Raw genomic sequence first — 27,351 nt, forward strand, 5'->3', positions numbered from 1 at the left:
CCACTGGAGGAATGTGTTTTTGGAGAGCCCTGCCCCACTCCCAGTGCCCAAGAGGCAGCTGGAATCTGAAACATCCCTATCTTCAACATTTCTTGCTGGCTTATGCAGTGCCCTGACCTGATGCATCTGCCAAACCCCTGAGCTGTCTGTCCTGTATTGGGATTTTCCTTTGTGCCTCTCCCACACACTGCATAGGTCAGTGAGGAGTTCAGAGTGGGGCTGGGAGCTGGAAAACTCATGGGAGAGGCTGTGTCCTTATCTCTGCCTGGGTGTTTCCAGCTCTGCTCCACACCACTGCTGGGAACAGAGGTTTCCTCAGGCATCTCCTCAGGGTCTCCTCAGGCGGAGGTGGGTCTGTCCTGTGAGCATTTCACTGCTGGCATCTCTCTGCAATTCCATGAGTGTGCTTCAGGGGATGCAATCTCCGTGTAAGATCCTACCAGATTAGGATTACAGACCTTTCATTTATTTTATAGTGTGAAGTATTTTGTCAGAAAGTATTTCCAGAGCTGGCCTACTGCCAGAGGACGGTCAGAGATGCTGCTGCTCAGCAAGTGTCACTGTTGCTTTCGGGTTTCTACAATTTAGCAGCACAGGAACTTCCTGATTTGGCATTTCTCATTGCCAGTGCAGAGTTTCTCAGGAAGCAATAGGAAAAACAACTCGTGTTTCCAAGCATTAGGGATGTGCTTTGTCCAGTGTTAGCAATGGACTGAAATATTTTGGTTTCATTTGAATAATGTAAAGTGTCTTTAAAGTTGAGTTGCCTCTCAAAACCCACTTCATCTGACACTGGCACTCTATCACGTGTGGCTGCCTCATTTCGCTGCATTGGAGCCTTGGCTTTTCCATCTGGAGGCAGCCCCGTCCCACAAGCATGGAGCATGGGCACAGTGAGCAAGGCACCAGCTCCTAACCCCCATCCCGCATTCCCAGAGCTGACCAAGGGCTGCCCTGGCCACAGGCAGCTCTGCCAGGTCCCAGCCCAACCCTGCAGCCCTAAAGATAAGTGCTGTGTAGATCTGGAGGTGACACAGCCTGGGTTCCTTGCAGTGCTGAGCCACATGGAGCAGCTCTGCTCAACCCACTGTAGGGCCTTCAGGGTCTTTCTACCCCACAAAACCTTTATTATTAACTTTTTTCCACTTTGGGGGGGTTTGGGTAGTACAGAGTAGAAGTGCGGCACTGCCAGCCAAAGGCCAACATGGGAAAGCTGGAGTTGCCTCTTAAGGGGAGAAGTCTGTGGATTCCAGGCTGTGTCATCCACGCTAATGGGATAAGCATGTTTATGGGCAAGCTGCTGCAGCCTGCCTTCCCTTTCGATTTATTTATCACTGGAGCAGGAACATGTGCACAACCCATTCCTCAATGCACATATCCATAACACAAAAATAGCTCTTCCTTTAGATGCACAAGCTTTGGCACACTCCCATGTTAAAATTAGAAGAAAATAGATTTTATAGTAAATTTTGCAGAGCAATATAATCTTTTTTTTTTTTTTGTCCACGTGTTCAAAAATTCTCTCTAAAAGTAGTCAGTCCCTCATTGACCTGACCATCAGTTAATGCAGTGGTGTTTGAGCTGTCGCCATGACTGGGTGGATACGATGCTCCTGAATGTAAGCTCTGCCTGCAGATGTTTAAAATCCCCAGTATGTGCCAGTGCTGGTCATTAATCTTCAGTACAAGAAGTAACCAGTTGTGTAAATCGAACATTAGTAGTATTTTAGGCACAGTTAGCTTCTCAGGACCAGCAAACAAGCCACACTGGGACCTATGAACATGGAGGCAGGAACATCAGGTGGTCTGGGGTGGTTTTTTTCTGGCTTTGAGTAGTTTTTTTTAATGTTTTCTCCAGTGTTGGATGGGTTTTGGCATGGCTGTATGCAATTTCTCACAACTGTCTTAGTAAGTAAACCTAAAAATTTTCTGACTCCAGAATTTTCAGCACAAGTTCAAATGCAAATGTATTGCTCTTATAAAGGGTTTTCAGCAGCTCTTCTTTTTTCTCTTGCTTTCTTAGGAATGACCAAAACTTAAAACAATTACCCAAAAGTCTGTTTCAGGTTAAGATTTTCATAATAGCCTAAATTTAGATTCTGTGTCAGATATCTAACTAGTGGCAAGAGTTTAAAGGTTTAAAGCTTTGAGCCCCTCTTGACACTGAATTTTGGATGTAGGAGCATGAACTAAAAAATCTTATTCCCAAACACATTATTTATTTATTACATTCAGCCTCTTAGGGTTATCCAAGAGTGTCTATGGTCAGGTTGGTTCCTCCCAATGTGCATGACCAGCAGCCTGAATACTTCAGAAATTAACATTAGGCATTGCTGTCTACTTGAAGACCTCTAAACACATTAAAAAATACTGTTTTCATGTAAAAGTCTAAATGGATGGCCTGATTTTTAAGAAGACAAACCATTCAAAAGCTCCCCAAATTTCAGAGTGGATTTCTGAAATTCCTTTTGTAGGCTGAGATCTTGATTTGGGCAGGTCATATTTAATTACTCTGGATGGGAACAACTGTCAGGGTGTCCATGACCTCCGGGAGCTCTCAGCATTGTTTACTGGTGTATCCGAAAGCACATGCTTTTCTTTTGGTAGTGCAGTGCTGGGGATCTGTTACAAATAATCACATGTTTGATTCTACTCCCTTCCAGTCTACAGTAAAGAGAGGGACTTGGAATGTTTTGCTGGTATCTGGTCCTGCGATGAGCCGAGGGATGTACAAGCCTTTGTTGTTGCTTTCTGCATCAGTGAAACAGGGAGCTTCAAATGTATTTTTAGATTTCTTTTTTTCCAATTTTTTTTTTCCCCTGTAGAAAGCTGAGGAATCATTTTGTTGTCCTGACAGGTGGCTAATGAAAGGATTCTTAAAGAGAATCTAAAGATAGCAGCATGTCTTACCCAGTTTCTATTTACAAATCTATTCCTTGTAACCAAATAATAGGGTTTCGGTTTCGGCTTTTTGGTGGTTTCTTTGTTTGTTTGTGTGTTTGTGTTTTTTTTTTTTTTGCTAAGGGCCAAGTGGAATCACCATGAAGCCTCATGTCCTTTAATAAGGGTGCATCAAAAATTAGTTCATAGTGGTCTGGTTAGAGCCAGGTACAAGCTGTGGTGTCTGTTACAGATGGCTTTGAGCCATTCTTTTAAGTCATTTATTGACCTGCTGGACCCCAGCAATCAATTAACAATTTATGACAGCATATACAGTATCATTCACTGTCTTCTATAACTGAAGAGTGTTTCTTTCAAAAATTGAAAAATTTATTTCTTACAGGATAATTCTAAAATTTAGACCTGAGTCTCCCATGGTTTAGTGCCAAGCTGGGCTTCTGCTTTAAAGTAGGATTCTGTGAGTGAAAGGAGACATTTCAAAATAGGTAACGGGAAACATATATTGCAGCTGTATTTTTAAGTGGCTACATGAGATATGGTTATATAAAATTGGATTTGCAACAGTGTAAATGCTAATAGAATAATACAGTGCATTAGTTGCACATCAGCGTGTCCTGCTTGAAATGATAACTTGAAAGTAATATTTGTCACTTAAAATTCATGTGCTGTTTCTATGACTTATCCAAGTGGCAAAACTGAAAACCAGAGGTTTTATGAGAAAATGATTTTTCAGTTCAGGAACTGCAAAGTAAAAGGGAGGATAGTTTTGGTCCAAATCAAGCTGATTCACTACTCCCTCTCCATTTTTTCACTATGAAGAAGAAAGTGTCTGTGTTTAGTGGGGAGTAATGCTTTTTTCAGCCCAAACTGAAACTGCTGGCTCTGTTACAGGCTTCCTTAAGAAGCAAAGGTCAGACCCAAGTGTATGCTTAAAAAATACTGATTATGGTAGAGCCATCATACAGTTAGTGTTTGTTACCCCTCAGGCAGGTCCCTCTGCTGTTCTTTGTGTGGCACTATTAAATCTATACTGAGTCAGTGCTGGGATTCCCTGGATCCCAGGCCCTGTTTAAATTACATATTTAGGTATTTTACACCACTGTAGTAGTTGAAGAAGTGGTGTTGGGGGGCTCCATCTCTGCAGTCGTGGCTGCTGGGACATTGCCCGTGATCCCAGGGAGGACCGAGAAGTGTGCTGGTGTCCCGGCCAGCCTTACTGGGGGCTGAGCTGTGTGCGGGATTAGTGCCAGCCTGCCTTTCCTCTGCCTTTCATTTTGCAGCTTTGGTGAATCCAGGACAAATGTGTAAATTGTTTTGCGTTGACAAAAACTGCATTTTTAAGTAAGCTACTTGCCTAGATTTATGCTCGATCACCAGTAATAGCTATACAAGCTGCTCCCGCTCTCTCTTGCCAGTGTGCTCGAAGCCTGACTTGGAAACCAACATCAGCCATGCAAGTTTATTTGCTTTTTACAGTTGCAGCTCTTGGGCTCTGTGCTAGCACTGCTAATTGAAATGGGGGGCAGTGGACCAGCTGTCTGGCTGTTAGTGGCTCCTCGATGCACCTTGCATTCAACACTCGTTTCAACAACTATCAGATAATAACATCTGCTACTGGGAACCAATAGGTGTTCCTTGAAGTATTTTTTTTCATTTTTTTCCTCATGTCCATCCCCTATTACAGCAGTTCTGTATGCCACATTTCCAGTCTTGGGTTAAACTGCAATATTTGCATTTTGTATCCTTTGAATTCTCATTGGCTTTATTGTCCAGCCCTGTGTTGAATTCTCCAGTGATTTTTATCTGGTCTAGTTCTGGCTTCATCATCACTTCTGGCATTTCCCATGAGTGGTGGTCCCATACACAGCATCCCTCTGTATCTCTGATCTTCCCCTTATACTTTTAAATTTGTGTCCCTTTGCCTAATTTCATTATATATGTACTTTCTTTCTCTTAGTTTGCTGTTCAGATATTTTGCATGGTGAGTACAAGTATTTTTTTTTTTTTTTGGTAGAAGACTCAGAATAGCAAAGATGAGAAAATAAATAGAAGTCAGCAGCACGAGGATATTGTGTCTGCTAAGCTGAAAACAGTGTGTCAGTGCACAAAACCCACTTGTCGATGGTGTGGGGGGAAAACATTTTGTCTAAAGGCAAATGAACTGCCTACAACAGGATTTCTTACACCTTCTTTAGAGCATCTGACCCACATCACTTCCAGATTATCTGTTGATCTTTATTGCTATGATTTTTCCTATAAACCTAATTCTTCCCATTTTAACAGGATATATAAAATCATTATTGCAGCCAGAATATGAAAAAAAAAAAAAAAAAACCAAAACAAAACAAACCACTTCATTTGCTGAGATCAGGGCTTTTTGTTCTTTTTTTGGAGGTGCCAAATCTGTTCATCCTCCCTGGAACTAGATAACAGCATCAGAAACACTGTGTAACACATCTAGTGGGAATCTAGGGAAGACCTAAATCTGTAGTCTTTCAATTTAAAATAATGTTAAGTAGTAGAACTGCAAAGAGAAGCTTTAGAAAACAGCCTGGTTTGGAGCACCTGCCATTTCTAAGTGCTAAGCAATTCAGATGATTGTTAGTTAGAAATAGCAATAAAAGCACGGCAGATCCCTGGCTAGTAAAGTCCTCCTTGTTGGAATTACATTGTTAGTGGTGGGATTTGTTAAAGGGGGAAGGTGAGCAGGGAGTAAGTTGTTGTACAATAGGGATGCTAATGAGAGATTTTTTTTAAAATCCAAACTCTTTAAAAGGGGTATTTGTAAAACACCTTTTCAAGCTTTTGCTACCTGTAAAGTGAATTAGATTCACTTAATGGCTATGAAAATCCTACATCTGGTGTGGTTTCAGAACCAGCCAGTGTTCAGGGGATAACATCAAGCTGCGCCTCTCGGACAGTGATTTTCATTTGGGAATAAGCCATCATCAGGTTTTACAGGGCTTTTTTTTAGCCATCAGTAGTCTGAAAAACATCAAAGCATCTGCAAGGATTCTTGAGAAGTGGGAACATTTTTCATGGATAACTCAGCTAAAGAGGATTTCAGTGAAATTTAAAAAAAAAATCTTACATAACCCCCCATATTCACTGAGACTGAACTCTTGGGACAGTTTGGCTTAAAGATTCAGTGGAGCATTTGCTTTAACTTAATCATGGTCTGAAATCCCTTGTCTCTTGCTGGGAGTTGAGTGTATTACTTAGGGGCATCGTTCAGTATAGGTCCAAGTGCTCTTTGGATATTTAGTGGAGACCTGTGACATAAATGGAAAGTGCAGTGGTGGAGTAAACCAGTGGAGTTTGCTGTGTGTGCTGTCAGCTGCCTGCAGGATGAATTTATGATGTTTTAGGGAATACTGGTGCATTGAAAAGGACTTGTAGCTGTGAACTTGCTCTTAGATACCTTTATTCTGCCCTTAGCATCGGGTACAGGGCATTTAGTGTTGTCTTTGTACCTGAGAAAATCCAACAGATCTTCAAAATACTGCATTTCTACCCAGATTTGTGTGGACTTGCACCTTTCTTGCTGTAGCGCTGCTCGTATTCATAAGTTGATCCCCCTTCCACAGGTCCTTGGTGAATGAGCTTGGCACAGTCTGATGGTGCACGGCATTAAAGTATCTGCTTTCGCTGGCCCTGAACAGCCTGCCCTTCGTTTCCCGTATGTCTTCCTGATGGAATGAGATGTGGCCTGTTACCTACTCACTCCATTAATTTATTTTACAGATGTCTTTCAAATCACTGGCTCTTGTGACTGATATTGAGGCTGGGGCTCCAAGGAACCCCATTCGTGTGGATGTGAAGCGTAAGGTGGTGATAGATGGATATCACAGGAGATCTTGGATTAAGCTTTTGTAAGGATGTTTTGACCTGATTGGTCTGGCATGGTAGTCTGAACACGTGGCAAAGTGTTTTTTTTCCGTTTTTTAATTTTAGAGATGTAGAGATTTGCACATGTAATTTTCATTTTCTGCTAATGCATCATCCACAACAGGTCCATTGTCTGTGCCCAGCCTGACAGATGTTCATGTATTTATGGATGTAGAATTTTCTTACACTGCCACGTTAAATAAATGTGCTAGTTTCAGTCTGGAGTGGTGGAGTTCAGTAGAATTATACCCAAGCCATATTGGTTTTGCTGTGCTGGGAGAGGGATATAGAAATGCATTGATTTTAACAAGAGTGGGCATCCAGATATGTGTTTTTCTGCACCATAGCAGGGCTCTGGCTTTACATGGGGCATTGCCACTGGTTTGCTGAGAGTTAAAGATTGAAGCAATGTATGGTGATGGAGGTTTGTGCTGCTTGGGAGGCCTTGCTGGGATCTGCACCCTGACCTATTGAAAGGTATTTCTTCCCATGGCAGGGAGTTGGAACTACATAATCCTTATGGTCCCTTCCAACCCAAACCACTGTAGGATTCTATGACTCGTGACAGGAGGTGAAGTCTTGACCCAGTGTTTGCCCTCCTTGCTGTGTAGGGCTCCAGCTTTACCTTGGCATACACACGTGGGGCACTCTGGAGCAACCTTACATCAGGGCTTTGTTTGGCTGAGTTAGGTATAAATATAACAGCCCCCCAGAGATTAAATATTCACTGTAAATGTGGAGAAGTAAGAGGGCTGCAGGCAAGCAAGGTGTTCATTACAGTGGGAGCTGCAGTGGGGTGGCCATGGGGAGGTGGTCCCTGAAGGATTTTAGGCTGCCTTCACAGGCTTCTCCTGCTGGAAAAAAGCCCATGCTTATTTTCAAGGAGAGAGCGCTCATTGCAGTAGTGTCCCTGGGAGTCCTGGCTGTCCCAACACCCCAGTTACCTCAGAAGGGCTGAAGACCCCAAGACACCATCACAGGAGGGCTCAGCATCTCCTGCAACCAGGCTTTACAAGCACAGCATGATGAGAATGCAGTGGTACCTCTGTCTGCTGATTCTGCCTGGTCTTTGGAGTCAGCATCCACCTGGCTGAGGGTTGGGTTGAAGATGTGGGAAGGTGCAGATACCAGGAAGTGCCTGCAGCTGTCGGTGGATCAGGTTCAGCCCCACAGCAGCACTGGAGAGCACCTCAGGGTGTGGAGGGGAAAGTACTTCCTTCCCTGCTCTTCCCAAGTAGGATGGACTTGTTGACCTGTTGTAGGGAGAGAGTCATTGCTTTAGGAAGGCCTCCAGTGTTAGAAAGCATGATGGTGTTAAAAGCACTTCAGGGATACTATGAAGTTTTGCTTCCAGAGTGGTCTGGTAGTTATTTATTCATTTATTTATATGGGTCAGGAATTGCATTAGTCCTGTTGCTACCTCTAGCCTTGGATGTCAGAAGTGCATGTCAGAGCACTGTTCAAAGGGAAAGGCCTTGCTTTTCTTTTTTCCATCATCTTCCATGCCAGGATGAGCATCTCTGCAGAGACAATGTGCCACCTCAATGGCAGCAGGGCAGAGAGGCTGAAGTTAGTTGACCCAAGCCTGATTCTCCTTAGCAGCTTTATTATCATTTCAGTTTCCTTATTATTTAGCCACCTGCTCCTTACCCAGAGGTTAGGGGAATAGGTTTGACCAGGACAGGTCAGGCAGGATTGGTTTCATTGAGAAGTGTCCAAATGAACACTTTTGATGAGTGGCTGTGGAGGACAGAGGTTGTGAGACGTCCTTCAGTGCCACCTTCACTCCTCAACTCTTGAGCTCTTCCCAGTCCATTGCAATGGATTTGGGAGGCTCATCTTGGTGCAGCAGCTGGTGACTATTCACATGCTTTGATACCATGGGATGGGTTGGTCCCAAGTGATGATAACTGGTGCCCTGGCTGGATGCCTGTGCTCTGGGAAGGGTATGTGTGCAGTACCACTTCAAGCTGTTGTGCTAGAAATAGGAAGAAATATTTATTCTTTGCAATAGACTCAAGGAGATCAAGCCATGTACTACCTGACTTCAGACTGTAGTTAGTACCAAATCTGTGCCCTGAGCCTTTTATTTTTTTCTTATGTCTTCCTCTGTGTTGAGTAATAAATTCTTTACTATGGTTTCAGAGGAAATATAACTCCTTGTGACTGCTATTTCACTCCTGCAGATTATTAATACAATGGAAAGTTAGAGGTCAGGGAGGTTTGATTCATTGTGTTAGTAACAAGGTAGGATTCTTGTGAAACTCATGTAATCTGGAGAAGGAAAGGCTTTGAATGCAGCAGCGCCGTATCTGTCATTGGTATTAGGAGAGTATTATGGTGGCTTCTCTTTGCCGTGCAGGGTTTGGTGAAGTGCAGTCCCTGCCTGTCAATTCCCAGCACACCCTAGGGAGGAAAGTGGAGGAGCTGCCCTGAGGTCTGAGACTTTTCTGCTCACTGTTTCTGCACCAGAAATATTGCTCACTGCTCTTTGTCGTTGTCGCTTGTTGGCTGCTGTGGTAGGAAAGCTCCCATTCAGAGGCTCATGAGGGTAACAGGAATGTGCTAAGGGGGGAAAAAACACGTTCAGAACCACTGAAATATGTTGTACAGCATGGTTTGGCTGAATATATGCACACGACTTTACCCAACTCACAGCTGAATGTTGTGCTTTTGGCCTTTTCTGTCACTTGTCTGCCTTGCAGATGTAGATTTGGGGGTGTTTGCAGAACCAGCCAGCATCTGCCCGAGCACTTGGGGATCCCAGTCCTGTGCATTGGGATTACATGCTACAGAATGCAGTCAGTTACCTGCCAGGGGTGGGCTATTCCCAGCTCTGCCATGCTGATGCCCCTAAGAGTAATCTATGCAATGTAGTCCTGTTTGGGGCTGTGTTTTGATTTTGAGTGGGGGAAGTTTGGTTTGTTGTCTTTTAGGGTTTGTCTGTCACTTTTTAAGTATGCAAATGTTTTTAGTCGCTCTCTTTGCCTCACCTCATGCTATTGGGAGGGGAGGCACCTCTCAGCCTTGTTTTTGAGTGATTTAAAGGGTTTGCATGCACAGATGTTATTCTGTCCTAGTGCACCATTATGCCATATCTTAAGTACGAACCTACATCTTGGGTGCAATTCATCTTGCCTACCTTGTTCCTGACTGAAAGTAGTTGGTTGCAGTGAGCTGTAAGCTTTTGCTGTGATCTTTTGCAGAAGAGGGGCTCTCCCAGAACATGACTCACCTTGAAGCTAGTTGACTTCAGAGCAGCATAAAACTCCTTGGAAATCTTTGTAGAGCTCAGAATTGTGTTTATTATTTAACCTTAAGTAAACAAACCTTAGTTTCTCTCTTTGCTGTGAAGCATTTGGTGCAATACCTGTGTAGATATAGGCACTTCTGTTGAATAAAGGGAGTCTTGGCTAAATTTAGAGCAGACAAGTAATGATGGATGGTGAAAATCAGATCGATTCTATCCGTTTTCCCTGCATGATTTATGGCTAGGCCAACTGCTAAGCTAAAGGAAGACATTCAATGGTTATTGCTCTATCCCTTTTTACAGTAAAGCATATAAAGGAAAAGTCAGCCCACAAATAATGAATTCTAGAACATCTACTAATTGTAGGTTTTCCATTTTTTTCAGTGTTTGCAAGTGGAAATTGCTGTAAGGTGAACTCAGTACCTTTTGAAAACAATAAACCCATGTAGTGAAAGATTGATGTAGAAGATGGAAACTGAGCCTTAATAATGTCCTTTTAAGGAGCTGACTTAAAACACAACCAGTAGCACATTTCATCTTATAAACTAATTTCACTAACGAGGAGCTAATTGTCACATCAGTCTTTCGGAGCTGGCAGGACCCAGGCTATCAAAGCTGGCAGAAGGGCTTGATTTCCTTTTTCCTTTAAACTTCTAACTAAAAACTAGTCTAAAATATAAAGCATTGGTTTAGTTAAGGTCTGACTCTGCAGTTGATAGGCTTAATGTGGATTTTGCATGCATGAGGGAACATCTACTCTGAAAGTAGTTTAAATACTTTTTCCTGGTTTTTCCCATTTGTGCAGACCAGTCTGTTCTGCTGAGCCAGCTCCACTGCGCCGGGACTCGTCATCCAGTCAGCCCTGGGGACAATGCTGGGCCAAAATCACATATTCTAGTCCTTATTCACTCCTTTAAGCTATTTAATTCTTTGCTTATTGATAACAGTTGCTCACATGCCAAACCCACAGGCAGTGCCTGGTTTCTCAATCTGTGCTCTCCCTTGATGACCCAGCAGCAGGTAGAGCCCTGGTCGCTACCTCAGTGGTTTTGTATCTCCTTTCTCCGTGTTGTGTCCTTCTTTTCAGCAGCAGAGAGATGGGCCAGGCTAAATCTGTCCAGATAACCAGGCAATTTCTAATCCCCCACAACTGCTTCTGCAGTTTTTTCTTGAACAGTTGTTATACATTGGCTTTATTACAGTCTTTGCTTTTCAAGGTGCAGCATGGCCAGCAAAAAGAGCCTGATAGAAGGTTTTAAAGGCCTGCTGTTACACTTCTTAATATAGCACCCTCTGAAATGTGCTGGAAGGGCTGTCTTTATCCCATCTGCGGCACCGCCTGGATTTCTAGCTGTCTCATCAAAAGCCTGTTCCTGCGCTGTGCTGAGCGCTTCCTGGGGCTTTGCTGAGCCCCCCCTCCGGTGCTGTCACACACAGTGACACTCTGGGCCCCGGGGGACTGGAGCCTGTTTGAAAAATCAACCAGTGAAGTGCTGACATGGGGGGCATGGCCACTAACAGCTTGCATTGATCCAGACGTCCAGCCTGGGCCCCCGCAAAGCTTTGTAGGGTGAGGTGTGTGGGCAGGAACTGTCATAGAGGTATTTCAAAGGAACAGGGTGAGGTTTAAAGCAAAGGTTTTAAGAAGATTAGAATGCCTGCTAGGTTATGTCCCCAGCAGTGACAGCAGGAGATGCTGTTTAGGACCAAACCTGGCCACTTCCTGAAGTCCCTTTGCTGCAGAATGTGGGTTTTATTTTCTTCTGTCAAAATATTAGAGTGAAAGTAAACTATAGCTAGCCATCAACATCTTAGGGGTTTTCTGGGGGCTTTGACACCCCAAAATGGAATACCTGTGGTACAGTAGTTGGGTGCTTTTGAGGAAGGATCAGCTCCATCAGGAAGTGCGGAGCAAGCACTGATGAAAGTCAGTTCTCATACTGTTATTCTAAATTGCAACCCCACCACCCTTTCCATCCCCAGGTGAAGGTGAACCTGGGCTGCAGCAAAACCCCCCAGTGGGACCGTCACCTGTACAGCATGTGCTGCTGCTGCAGGTTTATCAGCACTGGCACGTTACAGCATATACCAGTCTGAATACAAATATGGGTTTGGGTTTGCACAGATGTTTAGGCCAGCTGTTGCCTGCAGTCCAAAACCTCATTGCCTGGTCTCTCATTTTATGCTCAGGTTTATCAGATGCAGAGGCCACCTCTGAATTCTTGTCTCCTGGGGCAGTTTGAGACCCATTGTTGTGGCAGAATGTGGTCACAGTGTTTTCTGGTAGCTAATGTGGTTCCATGGACATATGGTCAAATGCTGGATGTCGCTGTCATCCCACTGATTCCCTGCTGCTTGCAGCTCTGGAGGCTTTGCCTGAGCTTAGGGGTTGTTGCAAGTAGCTTCAGCCCTCGGTAACAACACAGGTGAAAGGTAACCAGGATGGAAAAGAAGGCATATGGAGAAGTAGATGAACTGGTTGTTCAGAACCAAATCCTCCATCTCTCTTCATGCTGTGTAGGTGATCTCATTGCCTGCTGCCCAGATGCCCCATGAATCAAGGGATGTCACCCACCCTTGGCATATAGATGCGCTGCCCTGTGCTCTTCCAGCAGGGAATTGTTTATAACAGGGCAATAAGTCCTGCAGTGGTACGTTATGTGGAGTTATTTATGAGGAGGAAGGAGTCTCACAGCGTTTCTAATTTCATGCATGAATAATTCCTGTGTCCCTGACATTTTTTGTTCCCCTGTGCCTGGGCCTTGTGTGGTGCAGTGGGATGCTTGTGCATGTCAGGAGTGTCGGAGTCGGGGTCTCTCGCATCTCACCCAGTTTCCGTAGATATAAACTACACTGAAATGCCATTATTTTGTAGGAGCCCTCCAGGAATGCCTTTAACTGAAGTCAAGTGTAGAGTTATTAGCAGAACTTGTGGGAGCTGCCATGCAGCCCTGCTTGAAGCCAAGGGAAACTAGAAAGGTGGAAAGGAGAGAAACTCAACGCACGGGAAAGATGGAGGTAAGGAGAGATAATGGGATAATGGCATACCTCATAAACACAGACGTAAATCCCTCCCCATCCTGGCTAGCTGAGCAGCTGCAGTCAGTGGCAGGGACAGCTGTTGCCTGTCCTTGGTTAGTCCCTGTGCTCAGGCTACCCATGTCTGGCTGGGTGGCAGCCGCTGTGCCACGTCCATGCCCCAAACTCCTCCTGCTGGCAGCATTCACATCACAGCAGCCAAGCTGTCCCTGGAAGAACCTCTTTTCTCCCTTGATGTTGATTTAACTCGGCTGGTCTGCCCTGCATTTCACCAAGGATGGAAGGGAAGGAGGAGGGAGAGTTGCCTCAAGTGTTCAGTAGTTCTTCTGCTCCCTCTTCAAAACCCAGACAGGATAAAAGGGCAGGGATTTAAATGGCATCAGCCATACACAGCCACGGCACAGCCAGCTTTGGGCTGTGGACTCTGTCCACTTGCTGCCACTCACAGTCTGTCTCACTGACAGTGATGTATATAAATAGTGCTGGCAGGAGGAGAGGCCAGACACTGAACTTCGGGGCTTTTTAATGGGTTATCTGTAAATAGGTAATAATGGCACTGCACTGTGTCCAGTGCAGGATCCCCTGGTTCCTTCTGTACTGCCCTGCTTGAATCATCCCTGCTTGGCTCAAAAGGCTGCTGCTCTGGCCAAAATCACATCAAGAGATGGCACAGGAGGCTGAATAAGTGACTCCAAGGGCAAATATTTAAAGCTTCGTGATGGGACAGCATGTTGCATTTCCTGTGTCCCAGTGTTTCCATGCAGAGGTGTCACACCAGGCTGCGCCACAGAACGTCAGCAGGTTGCAGGGAGGAGTCGGGGGCATTCGGATCTCTGGGATTAGCAAGGCTGTCACTTTTGGGAAGCCTTTATGTAGTTATATTAAGAACAAGGGACATAGGCAATTGCAGATCCTGTCCTATGGAAAGCATGGGGATGAATTTGAGTTTTTTGGTATTTTGATTTTTTTTTTTCCCCCTTTTGCCCCTTCGTAGAAGCCTGGGGGAAACATAGGAGAGGGATGTTTGCCTTGTGCAGGATGCTGCTTCTCCCAGCAAAGCCCTGAAGACACACACCGAGCCTGTGGGCATCCTCCCTCCCCATCCCAGAGCTCACACCTGCATGTCACATCTCTGCCAGGGATGCAGGTTCCTGTTTTTAATTTTGGAAGGCCTGGCCTTTCGAAAGAGTTTCTCTTACTATCAGCTTCCTTTTTTCATGGTGGCCAGTCCCTGGATGCTTTCCTGGCTCTGCTGTAAGCATGCAGAGGAGCTGGTGCTTGCCTGGTGCGTTCCCAGCAGTGGTGATGGTAACTGCTGAGCATCTCTGCTAGTCCCCTCATCTGGAGGGTGCTCCAAGGACATCACCTGGGACAGCTTTGAGCCGAGAGGGGAATTGCTTATACTTGTGTCGCTGTGACATGCCAAAGCAGAACTGAAAGTCACAGTCAGTGCTTGAAGGGATATTGCCTTGAGAAGTTGTGTGTCTGTCTGGAAATTATGTTGCGCAAATAAGCCTCTGAGAATTAATGACAGCTCTGCTGCAGGAGATAGTAGTGCCACCTCTGAAGAAAGAGGGAGAAGACTGGACCTTTCATACATACTTCCAAGGAAAACTTCCCACAGGGATGCGTCCGTGTGAAATTAGCACCAAGAGTGGGTGGTGGCTGCAGGAGCTGCTCTGTCCCCTCTCCAGCCCTGAGAAGAGTCACCCCTCAGTGTGTAGGTGCTGGCACTAGGGAGGACCCAATTGTGAGTTAAGGATGTTTTGAGGAAGCAGAGCTTTGCCTGTTCATGTGGGAATACTAGAATTTTCTAGGAAACAATGGATTTGAAAAGTACCTACCTGGAAGACAGAGCTTTGCTTTTTCAGAGCAACACACTGCTGTTAAATTCTGGAGTTTGGGGTAGTGGTCCTTGAGTGCTGAGTGCCTTAGGAAAGGTGTGGGAACCTGCTATTGTCAGTCATGTAGGACTCAGGCTGGTGGGAAAGGCTGATGTCTCTCTGTTCCCCTCTCTTCTAGCAGTACTCTCTGCTATTGCTTTTGGCTCCAGTCTTTCCACCCATCCACCCACTGGCCTTTTATTCATCAAAAGGTGTAGAAGAATTTGCAGCAAAAATAAATGAATTTATTTTCACCCACCATCCATCCTCGTCGGCTGTGTGGGGGAGAGCTGTGCAGCTCATGACAGTGGAGGAGGGTGGGAGAGCAGGTTTGCAGGCACAGCCAGAGAATTGCATGGCATGTCCTCCTTGGCAGGAGTGGGGAATAAGTGGCCAGTGTGCCACCACTGCTCCAGGGAAGTCCTTGGGGTGTGGCACCAGCAGCGGTGTGTGGAGCCTGAGGGCAGCCTGTGCTGTGGGAGATGAGTGGGTGGATTAGAAGAATGCTCTCTTTTGGTCTTCAAAAGCTGGGAATCATCCTTAAATTTGAGCAGAAAGACACTGCCATCTTGTGTGCTTTCAGGTCCTGGGTACCATCAGCTGAGGAACCATGTCTGACCTTGCTGTGAAGGATGAACAACCCAAAATCATGTTCCTTGTTACATACATCACAGCCATTTTGTGCCTTTCTCATAGGTGCCTGTATTGCAAGCTGTTGGGTTTTTTTAATAGAAGTTTGGGTTGGAAGAGACCTTTAAAGACCAACTAGTTCCAATACCCTGCTGTGGGCAGGGACACCTTCACTTGACCTGGTTGCTCAAGCCCCCCTCCCACCTGGTCTTGAGCACTGCCAGGGATGAGGCATCCACAGCTTCTCTGGGCATCCTGTTCCAGTGCCTCACGAAACCATCATTGTAAAAAGGTTTCTTCCTTTATTATGTCTTTTGCCTGCAAGTTCCTGATGTCGTGTGGTGAGGCAGCAAGCTGAGGGAGTGGAGAGAGCTAAGGAAGGTAGTGGTGCGTTTTCCATGGCTGCTTCTCCTCACTTTTGCAGTTGGCAGCCCTGAGGAAGCAGGGAACAGTGCTGCAAAGAGGCTTGGTGTTTGGCTGGGAACAGCTTGTGCCTCTGGAAGGTACCTCCAGTGCTTCAGAGTGCTGTTCACAGGGCAGCTCTATTTACATGCAAGACATCCATGAAGAACAGATCTTGGAGAGCTGGAAGGGCTTTGGATGACCATAGTGATGGCTTGGCAGGTGGACTGCAAATGAGGGTGAAGGCGGAGAGAGAGATGCTGCCACAAGATGAGTATCTGAAAGGGTAGGGAGAGTTGTAGCTGTCAGGGTCTGTGTTTATCTTTGCAGCAGTGATTATTTTCAGATAGCATGTGAGAGAGTAAAACGTCAGCTCCTGCTATTAATAGAGCTGCAAACAAGGCTGCTGCTCATTACTGACAGGTGAGATGTGTTAGTTTGTTTCATCCTAGGTAGGAAACAGTTCAAAAACAAGCTCTGAGTCAATCCCCTCGGTCAAGAAAAGGTGGGGAGGAGACACCCTGCCCCAAGCCCTGGGGTGTGCAAGGTGGTTTTTCCAGGGTGCTTCTATGCTGCTCCAGAATAAGTGCTGCTGGAAGAGTGGATATGGTGAGGAGCTGCATCTGGCTAGCATTGTGGAAAACATGGAATCATAGGATAGTTTGAGTTGGAAAGGACTTTTAAAGGTCATCTAATTGAGTTTAGGTATAAAGCAGTCTGAAGACCTTCAGCACTCCTGCTCTGAAGCTGGAGGGTTTTCCCAGAGGAGAGAAGGTCTCAGCCCAAGACAGCTTTCAGTGGCAAATCCTCTAGGCAGCTGCCTAGAGGAGGGATTTGACAACCTCACAGGGGAAAGCTATTCCTGGGCTTCCTTTGGGAACTTGAGGTGTCTTCAGTAAGGTGAAGGATCCGGCCACTGGTGATCCTTGGAGCAGATGCAGACACGAGGTGGGCAGTAGGGTCGAACTTTTGGGGCCTGGTGGTGCTGGTGTAAGCGAGAGCTGCACACGACTCTTGTTGTTGGAGCAGATGTGTCCTGTCTGTGGCTAATTATAAGCGTTATGTGCACAACACACACTGGGAGATGTGCCAGATACTGTTTCTTTTCACGTTGAACTCAAAATCATTATAATTAAGCTTTAAAGTTGTAAGTAAAAACTAACAAGGAGCGCAGGTTTGCTGTCATCCTGCTTGCAACCAGGGCCGGTCCCTGCTGGGAGGGACAGGGGTGGGGGTATGGAGAGGGCAGTCAGAGGAACTGGAAATGTGGAGGTTTTGGGGGTCTGCTGTGGTGGATATGTCCAGATTTGGGGTTTGAATAGGCAGAATACCCCAAAGTACTAGAAATGTGCCGTTTTACAAATGTGGGAAGTGTTGCTGAGTGAGCTTTAGCAGCCTCTCAGGTTTGGTGGGCAGAGACAGAGAAGAGGTGTTTGCTAAGAAGGGAAAGCAGGGAATAAAAACGGGAAGCAATCACGGAAGCAATTGTGTAACCTCAGGTTGAGAGGAACCTAGGTTGTGTCTCTGGTTTGAAGAAATCGAGACAACCTTGCTGAAGAAGCAGCTCCAGGAGGAGTTGCTGCCCATGGGGCTGGATGAGGGGGATGTGACAGCTGTGCCACTGGCTGCATCTCAGGGATACCAGCTGATGGCTGCTTTGTGGCGCTTTTGGGGGCTGCCCCACAACTGGGTGGTTGCTGGGGATAAACCTCCTTTTCAGACTGCACCACAGGAGCGATGGCCGTGCATGCAGGAGTGAGGATCCCTGCGGCCCTGATGTTGTGGTGTGCTTGCCGTGTGGCCAGGGGTGTGATGGATGGGCTGGGGAGTGCCTTGGGCACCACCACCACGTGAGGAACAGTGTAAAAACAGCGGTGAGCTCTCTACCCTGTGATTTGTATTCGGAGGGAGGGCGGCTGCTGGGTTTCAGTGCTTGTAGGTGTTCATCTGGGGTCGTGTCTGAATAAATTACGTTGTGAGATCCAAGCGAGCACAGGGGAACAAGCTGCACTGTCAACGTGGCAGCGGAGCAGAGACATCTTAACTGCTTGTGATAAATGGGTCAAGATGGGCCCCGGTGTTTTAAAAATTAGCAGTTGGCCTAGATAGCAGCAGCAAAATGACTTGCAGGGGGAACAAAAGTGAGTGTCACTGGAGCTGTGCATTGCTCTGAAGGTGGGGACGAGCCTGGTGTGCTCGGGTGAACCTGGGCTGGTTCCCCACCCTTTGTTTGTACCTGGCTCTTCCTTGGCAGCTGGGCTGTGCTGCAGGGAAATGGGGAAGACCTTGGCCCGTTTCTTTCTGATGGCTTTGTAGAGTCACAAGGTGCATTTGTCCTGCAGGCAGCAGGCACCTCCCACCACCCCTCCAGTGCTTTGCTTTCCTCCAGTGACAGAGTACTCCAAATTGTTTTAATAATTTTCCCCCCCAGTTTTGTAGGGGAATTGGTGCTGTGCACCCCTGAGCACCCACCTGGGCTGTTTAGCTCTGGTCTTTACAGAGATGTGTCGTGCATTTGGGTTTGGTTGATTGGCAGGGTTGGTGCTAAAGATGGAGCTGCTGCCCAAGTCAGGTTCTCCTCTGCTTAGCATTGGAAAAGAAGGCCACTGCCTGCACCAGGGGTTTCTCCTGTGATGGAGTCCTCTTCCCCTGGATGAAACCATGTTGCTCCAGAGCACTGAAAGTCAGTGCTTTTCTTCTGGGCAAGACACCTCACAGCAGAGTGACTGTGCTGACCCCCCTGTACCCCAAAAGCACAGCCTATTCTTTAAGCTGCATCCTCATCCCCGGAGCAGCGTGCCCACTGACCAGTGCCAGTGTAACTGAGGATGGGCTGGTTTTGCTTGCTGAAACTGCGTGGGTTTGGCCTGAGTTGCTTGAGCACAGTGTTTCCAGCTCATGAGAGGCTCTCACCTGGCACAGGGCAGCAGAGGAGGAGCAGCAGTAGCTCCAGAGCAAGGGGGATCTGGCCACAAGCACCCCAACCTCCAGGGAAGGAGTGGGTGAGCCTGGTCTTGACTGTGCACAGGAGATGCTCTTTCTAGGAGATGTTTATGCTGTTTTCCCCTGCTGGTGTTATGATGCCATTAATGGTCCCAGTTTCTCACTGCCAGCATCTTGCTGCCCAGTTTGGATTTTCTGTTTGAAGCTGTCTTAGGCAAGTTTTGCACTGAAGTCTCTAAGAGGAGAATGCACTTACATATCCTACGTGCATGGAGAGAGGTCAGAAATAAGTCAGGCAGTCACTTTTTTTGACTTTTCGTGTCAGGTCCTTGTGGATGGAGAAGCAGGTGGCAGGAGAAGCCACTGGGAGTCCTGAGCAGTCAGGACAGCTATTGCATCACACCTGAAAAGCAACATGCTCATGAGTCCCAATGTGTCTGCCCCACAGCAGGCACAGCTTTCCCCGACCTGGGGAGGCCCCACCAGCTCCTCATCCCCCACCACAAAGGCTCCCATCCTGTTCTGAGCTGGCTCCACGCCTCTCACCACAGCATTAGGGAAAGAAGCTCAGCCTTTCCCCATCCTCACTGTCATTCAGTTGAATCCTGCCCTCTTACATCTCCAGAGATGCTTTGTGCACTGCTCTGTGCTTCTCCCCCATGAGCTCCTGCCTGCGAGCGCTGCCCCTGCTCTCTTCAGAGGCCACGGGTCTGCCCAGAGCACACTCTCAGCTGGCGAGTCCAGCCTGATGATGTCCTGCCCATGCCTCGGGCAAGCTGTTGACCTGGAGATGAGAGCCTCTGAGAAGTGCAGCCTCCAGTAAAGGAGGATTTTGGCAGCAAAGAACACAACAGGCTGCCTGTGCCAACCCCTCATCACAGGGTGTGATGCAACAAGCAGCCAGGGTGAGTTTTGCTGTGCCAGGAGGGATCTGGGACTCGCCGCAGTGAAGTTGCATGGTTGGACAGGAGAGTGTGACTGTGAGCAGGTCAGAAGTTGCCCATCATGTACAACCATTGGCTGGGCACTGTTTCCTGTCTGTGAAGGCAGCCAAATGCACTTCATAACACCTGGTCCCTGGGAATCTTCCTTTGGTTCGTAGGGACTTTGCTGTGCATTTTCCTTGGTAAAGCAACATTCCCTTCAGTGTGTCAAGAGAAAAGAGTTTGATCCTTATTTATGGAGGTCGTTAGTCCCCACGTGTGACAGGTGATTTTGGACCCCGAGCCCTGCTCCCACTTGTGCGTTTGGCAATGGGCACTTGTCTGTCCAGGATGGCTGGTGACTACATGTGCTGCTTTATCTCCCACAGGCTCCTGCTTCTGGGTCGCCGTCCTGGACGGCAACGTGGTGGGGATCGTGGCGGCGCGGGGCAACGAGGAAGACAACACGGTGGAGCTTCGCCGCATGTCCGTCGACTCCAACTACCGCGGCAAAGGGATCGCCAAGGCCCTGGGCCGCAAAGTGCTGGAGTTTGCCATGCTCAACAACTACTCCTCTGTCGTGCTGGGAACCACGGCCGTGAAGATGGCAGCCCACAAGCTCTATGAGTCCTTGGGGTTCAAGCACGTGGGTGTCGTCGAACATTATGCCCTGCCAGGGATGACACGCTCCTTACTGGAGAGAATGTTTTTCCAGGTCCGCTACCACCGCTACCGCCTGCAGCTGCGGGAAGAATAAAAAAAAAACAAAAAAAAAAAACCAACCAAACAAACGAGAAAAAAAAAAAATTTTTTTTCCTCCTCTTCCTCCCCCTTCAAAAATAATAAATTACCCTTCTGTTTCTCATCACCGTTGATTTGCCAATTTTGGGTTGAGTTTTTGTTCCCTCATGTCACCTTTTGGTTTGCTCCGTTCAGCTCGATGGGCCGGCCCTTCCTCGCATGCTGTAGGTGGTGGTGCTGGGAGTCCTGCGACCCGGCGGGGCAGAGCGGAGCGGCGGCCTCTCCTTCCCAGGTACCTCCGTAAAGCACAGAAACTTAACTGCAAAATAGTACCACTTGCTCTGGTGTACATAGTCTTCTCCTTTTCCAAATGTAAGATAATATAACATAGTGATGCATTCATAATAGTGCAGAAATATTACTTGAATGCAGTTTTCAGTATTTCACGCACCAGTAAAGTAGAACACGCATTCGTCCTGCCGTTATTTACTGGTTAATAGTTTTCAAAGAAAAGGTGGGGGGCAAACCCCGCCCCCCTGCCCCAACCCGCTTGCTACAATGCATGAAGAGGAAAGCGCGTGCACGCACTCAAACACATCGCACTGCCACCACGGCACTGGTGTTGCACTTTTTTTTGGATGTGCCTCATTCTGCCAAATGCCTGAGAGACCCTGGGTGCATCCGGTAACCACAACTCCACTCCACCTCCCCCTCCTTCCTAAGCCAGCACAGACTCGGACCGGCTGAACTGAGCCCCATTGTACCATAGTGTGAAGTTAAGATCAAACCTAAATATCTCCTGTGCTGTTCCGTAGCCACGTGTAACCTGCAGTCCTGGGCCAGACTCCGCATGTGCGTTGGACTTTCTCTTTGCTGCCTTTTGGGTTTTTTTTTGTTGTTTGTTTTTATTTTTAAGGGTTATTTTGTTGTTGTTGTTGTTATTTTTAGTTTTGGCTTTTGCTGAATGGTGTCGTTGAGGCGTAATGGAGGCTGCAGTTCCTATGGCAACACATTTGCACATTAATGTGCGCACCAAATCTCACCACTTCAGAGAAGCAACGTGTGACAGATAATAGCATTTTGGGGAGTGCCGGGGTGGGGGGGGAAACGTACTTATTATCTTAACCAGCTGCTTGTTTGATAAATGTAGATGGCCTCACTGCAGCCTTCCATCAAAGGTAATTAACTGCTTTAATGATGTCAGATTTGTGAATTGTACAATGCAAAAAGCAATGCAAAGCAGATTCGGCATGTGTCTGTACCCAGTATGTATGTACAGTGCCTGCCAACTAAAGAATAACCAAGACTACAGCTTCTTCTAGCCTGAGATATCAACTTTTATAACTTATTTAAACAAATAGCAACCTTGCATGAATTATGTCTTGGGGAAAAAGAAGATCGGTAGGTTTTAATTTTTAAAGCGTGGTGTCAGAGGTATTACAGTAAACCATTTCTGGCTGCACTTAATTTGGGGTGGGTAGAGGGGTTTGGCTCAGCTAATACATTTAAAGGGAAAAAGCCCTTCAAATCCTGGGGAAAAAAATAATTACTATTTTATGAAGTATTGTGTGTGTGTTGAGGGGGTAACCCCACCACCTCGTCATGAACTTGGTGAAAGGGTAGAGCATGTGTTAACCGTGCTTTCACTTGCAAATACAATGGAAGCATCAGCGGGAGAGCCTTAGAAGGAAGGAGCCATGGGGTGGAAGTGGGGGCAGACAGCATGGACCTTGGACAGGGGGTGCTGTCTGTCTTACTCCTACCGGGAGCTGCCCTTTCCTCTCCAGGCGAAAGCTTTCCCAGCGCTGAGACATGGCCAGTGATGCTGAATGAGAGCAGAGGGGAGGGGATTCACCCCATCCCTGCTGGGCCATGGACCGGGCACTGATGCTGGGGGTGGAGGAGCCATTTGGCACAACACCAGTAGCGCTTTCAGTGGTGGGATTGAGCTCGGCCCAACCTTTAAGGAGTTGGAGGGACAGAGTCCCAGTGTGTGTCCCAGCAATAAGGGGGGAGAAACAAGGATGGTGAAGGGCACTGTAGCAAGAGACCATGAGTTTAATTAACAAAATTTCTGTATGGGGCACTATATTTTTAAAAGTCTTTCTATGCTGTACATTTCTCCTGAAGCTGAAATAATGTACTGTTGGTAGGGGTTCTTGTATAGTGTACAGAAATCGGCAGAATATTTTCTTGCTGCATTCAGTGATTTATTAACCGAAGTAAAACAGACAAATATAAAGTGTTAGCAAAAGCTGAAAGAAAAACAAAACAGTTTGTGCCTTTTTTAGTTTATTTTTCTGTTGCTATATAATCACTGCACTAAAACCTTTCCAGAGGGAAAACAGAAACAAAAACTAGTCTTTTAATAAGGGAGGAATATGTAAAGCCTAAATTGAGCATTAATTTTTTTATTAGGATATTTAATTAAAATAATGTTGCTGGTTTTATTTGATACCTGTGCCTTTGTAATAAAACTCCACATCCTGTCAGAATATCCAAAACTGGAATAAATCCCACCAGATCCCACAGACGCAGAAGTACCATCAGGTCACCAGTATTTTCTTTAATGCGTGTAAACCTTAACTGATGATATTACAGTATCTGATCCTGTAATACCTGTTGAGTTTCCCTGGGGAAGAGGTGCTTTGGAAAGGTATGGCTTTCAAGGTGCTGTCTGCATTCCTCCCCCAGCTGGAGATGCACAGATAAGGATTGAGTCATTGCCACTTGGCCGGTAGCTGCCAAGCAAATTTATTCCCTTAACGCTTCTGCCAGTTGCTTTGTGACCAGGCTTTTTGGAAGAAATCCAACTGGTTGCTCCCAGCTCTCCAGCCAGGACAGCTTGTTTCTGAAGGAAAGGGCTGGCTGCCAAATAGGCTGGGATTTGCTCTCCTCAGAAGACAGAGAGGGCTGCCAGGGCTGCATCCCCTGCAGCAGTGGTGGGATGGGGTACACGACCTCCGGCGTTGTTGCTGTTCTCCCACCCAGAGCTGCTCTGAATAGGATTAGACAAGGTTGGACTTAAAAGCATCAAGTGATACTGTTGTTTTGTCTGCATTCAAGGGAAGTTTCCCTAAATGTGATAGCTCAGGCTCAGCTCTGGAGCCACACAGTTGCCGCTCTGTGTGTCCTCAGGGCTTTGGACCATGCCAGGCTCTCCTGCTGCCCCCAGGGCCCAGCCTGCCTTGCCCCTGCTGCCTGGGTGAGTGTACAGGTGGAGCACAGTGCACCTTGCAGGGCAATGTGTTGAGGCTGAGCTGCCTTTGGCAGATCCATTCGTCTGCTCTGCCTCTTTCAGGGTGTGCTGGTTTAAACAATGCTGCATGGAAAAGATCCCACAGCTCGTGATTTGTGACCCCCAGTCCTGGCTTTGCAGCCCCCCTTGGGGAACTTCTTGCTTCTCCTGCCCCCGATAGCTGTGGTCAGCACAGCCCTCTCTCTGGACCTGAGCATCATCTCCGGAGTCTTCCCATCCCAGTTCAGTGGCTGGGTGGATGCAGAGCAGCACAAGATGGTTGTGGGTTTGGTTTTGTTGCCAGAAAACCCTTTGATATCCTATTGCCAGTTCTTGAGTCTTGATTGCCACAGAGTCTCATGTCAATGTGAGATGGGAGGGGAGGCTCCTGATTTATTTTCGTGATTTCTCTTTCCAAGGATAATTCTGGCTGAAGTGTGAGGAAGAGTAGAGCATCTCTTGGGTTTGGGCCTCAGTTGGTAAATGTGGTGGCCAGTAAGACCACTTCAGATTTAGGTAGAGGATGTGTTGGAGATGTGAAGGCACTTCCCCCAGGTGTGCCAGGTGCCTGCTCTTACTTTACAGTGCAGATGGGCTGTCACAGCCCCCTGCCCTTGTACTGTGTGCCAGCTGGTGGCACAGGGAGTGCAGTTTCCTCACCTGGCTTCTCTCTCCTTAGCATGGGGCTTTTTCTGCTAATCCCAGTGCATTGGGCACTGCTCAAGTGCCCTCTGCTTGGAGGGGCCTAGGATAGAGCCCTTTCTCCCCGAGGAAGGAACCAGGTGTGATGTCCAAAAGTTAAAAAAAAAAAAAGTAAAAAAGGAGGAAAAAAGGGGAAAATTGCATTGCTGTGGCAGAGGTCCAGGGCCTCAGGGCTGCTCCAGCCCTCCAGCACAGCCTGGGCCATTCGCTGTGGAGTGAGTGGGAACTCCCTGTACCTCCTAAGCAAACTGGCATCTCCAGCACATGTCATATTTGGCAATAAGCTCTCTGGGAAGCTTGGCCCCTGAACAGATCCAGGCCAGTAACGCTAAGCAATGAAACCAACAAAGTGGTTTCTCATCTATCTTGAAACCCTTAAATTCGTATTTGTTGTAATTCACACTGTGTTTTCCCTCTGTGAATCAGACAGCACCTGCAAAATGCTTGGGAATGGCAACTGTAATGTGTCTCTGCTGGGAGATGCAGAGAAGTTCAGGGCATTGCCTTTGGGGTGTTCCCATCAGCCGAAAGCCACTCTTTTCCCTCACCTCTCTGTCCCCATGTGTGATGGGGGACAGTGTTTCTCAGAAAGCCTTTACCCCTCTCCAGACGTGCTGCAGGCTGTACCCACACACAGGACCGAGTGGCAGGACCTGTGCTCTTCCCTGTGGCTTGGGGAGCAGCCAAGGGAGTGGGTGCTGCTGCAGGGAGGAGAGGGGGTGCCTTGGCTGCAGGGCTTTTCAGGCTGGAAGGAGATAGCCAGCAGTGACCCTGTCAGGGACAAACAGGCTTGTTTTTAAGATGTTTGTTGGAAGCAAGATGAGTTTAACAGTGTTGAAAGGAGACTGTGTGGGTGCTCTGTTCTTCAGGTGTGAGGTGCAGCAGCACTGCAGGGCTGAGCTGGTTGTGTGCAGTGGGGGTGGTGTGGGGCACAGAGGCAGGACTGCCCTTTGTGATGCTGCAGAGGTAGCTGCACCCCCGAAACTTGTGTCACAGCTTGCAGGGCACAAGTCATTCTTCTGCTACATTCAAGATGGATGCATCTAAATTCTTAAAATCCCCAAGGGCCAACTCTGCATCTGACCTTGTTTCAGCATTGCCTTTCAGCAAATGCAGGGGGCAAATGACCCTGAGGACATCTGTCCCGGGTTGTTGGGACCTGGGGAGTCATTTTCCCCCACCCCCCTGTTGTTTATTGTCATGGGAAATGAGGATGATGCTTTAGGTCATGATGTTAGAATTTCTAAGTCCCTCTGTAGGAGAGGCAGGACCAAGGGTCAGCAGGTGGCTGTTGGGGGCAGTATATGCCTGGTGGGGTCCTGGTGCTGCACACCTGGGAGCAGAAGGTGTTTGGTGCCTGGGGGGGGCTCAGGCCCTGTCCTTGCAGTGGCCAGCTGCAAGTACAGAAAATCTCATGATCAGAATTCCCAAGGGAACTGTGGTTTTGCAAAGCCTTGTCACAATCCTTGCTGCTGCTGATCTGTACCCATCTGTGATGCAGGTCTGCTGCCTTTTAATTTGCCAGATTTGCTGGCTGAGGTGCAAATGGATAGAGACTGACTGCAGGGAATTCCGAACTGCCAAACACACAAAGTCAGGAACCACCTCTGGTTACCTCTGAATTAACAGTCTCATTTTTGCTGTGCTGGAGCCTGTGTTTCATTAGTGCTAGTGTGATACTGTTGGTATGCACTCTATTTAATAAAGGCATTTTAATTCCACACTAATGGGAGTCTTGCAGTGGAATATACTGTACCATGTAAAGAAAACAAAGGAATACTAAGTGTTAAATAAGCTTTAAAATGCAAAAGGATAATTTTCTCTTTTTTTTCTCCCTCAAAATACATCCACACAGAATCTTGAGAAAAAAATTGGTATGCTCTTGCATCCCCCAGTCCTAGAGACTATACAACAGAGCTTATGTTTATTTCCTACCAAAACCTGCAACCTTAGGGGTGATTGGGAGTACATTTCACTGAAAAAAAACCCCAAGAGAATTATTTGAACAAGTGAGAGTTTAGTCAAAACACAGTATTGTTTAAAATAACAAGCTCTAAGTCAGCTTTTGGAGTTTGATCACTGTTCAGTGCTGTCTTTGTATTGCACAATGGTCACCTGCAGGAGAGAATATGCTTTTAACATCTAAATAGTAGAAGACAGTAGTGAGACCAAGAGCATAACAAATACATGATGCAACTGTAAATTTATTTACAAGTAACACATTTGAATGCAGAAGCAGCTACTGCTATATAAGCATAATGAACTTATAGCTAACAATGTTTTCAATTTCTTTTCCTCCAAAGCTTAATCCTTTTGCCTTGTAATATGTATATTTGATTTTTTTTTTTAAATGTAATTAGGTTTAACAAAGCATCCGTTGCTTTGTGAGTTGTACTTATGATTGTGCTGGGCCGTTAGCTTTAAGCAGTTTGTGTGCTTGTGTTATTTTATTAAAGCAAAAGTCTTCTTGAGACAAAAGCGGTAAAGGAAAAAAAAAATATTTTTTTGGTAGTGTTAAACAGATGTGTGGTATGCATTTGGAAAATGTCCAATGTCAGTTGAAAAAAAAAAAAAAACAAAACAGGCTAAATTGCTTACCAGAACTGCTCACATTTAAGGCAGTGGCTTATTCACTCACGCCTAAATAGAAACTTGGATTCCCCCAAACAGCCTCTTACTCTGCATCTCTTCACCGTTGTACAAGACTGATGTGAAATGAGTCTTGTGTTTTCTATGTTCAGCATAGTATGTACTGTACTTTGTAATGGGAAGTGGCTACAAGTCCTCAAAGAAAAATGAAACATATTCTAAA

The 27,351-nt window shown here is 46.7% G+C and overlaps 1 protein-coding gene across 1 annotated transcript in view; it reads left to right on the forward strand.

The window, feature by feature from the left end:
• Positions 1 to 27,147, forward strand: part of NAT8L (N-acetyltransferase 8 like) — a 34,019-nt gene extending 6,872 nt beyond the window's left edge. The window contains exon 3 of the mRNA XM_017820821.1: positions 20,248 to 27,147. Coding sequence (XP_017676310.1) covers positions 20,248 to 20,615 — 368 coding nt within the window. The 3' untranslated portion in view covers positions 20,616 to 27,147. The remainder of the gene's footprint in view (positions 1 to 20,247) is intronic.
• Positions 27,148 to 27,351: the final 204 nt, after the last annotated feature.

This window comes from Lepidothrix coronata, unplaced genomic scaffold, assembly GCF_001604755.1.
Source record: "Lepidothrix coronata isolate B3197 unplaced genomic scaffold, Lepidothrix_coronata-1.0 Scaffold85, whole genome shotgun sequence".
In the NCBI taxonomy this organism is placed as follows: domain Eukaryota; kingdom Metazoa; phylum Chordata; class Aves; order Passeriformes; family Pipridae; genus Lepidothrix; species Lepidothrix coronata.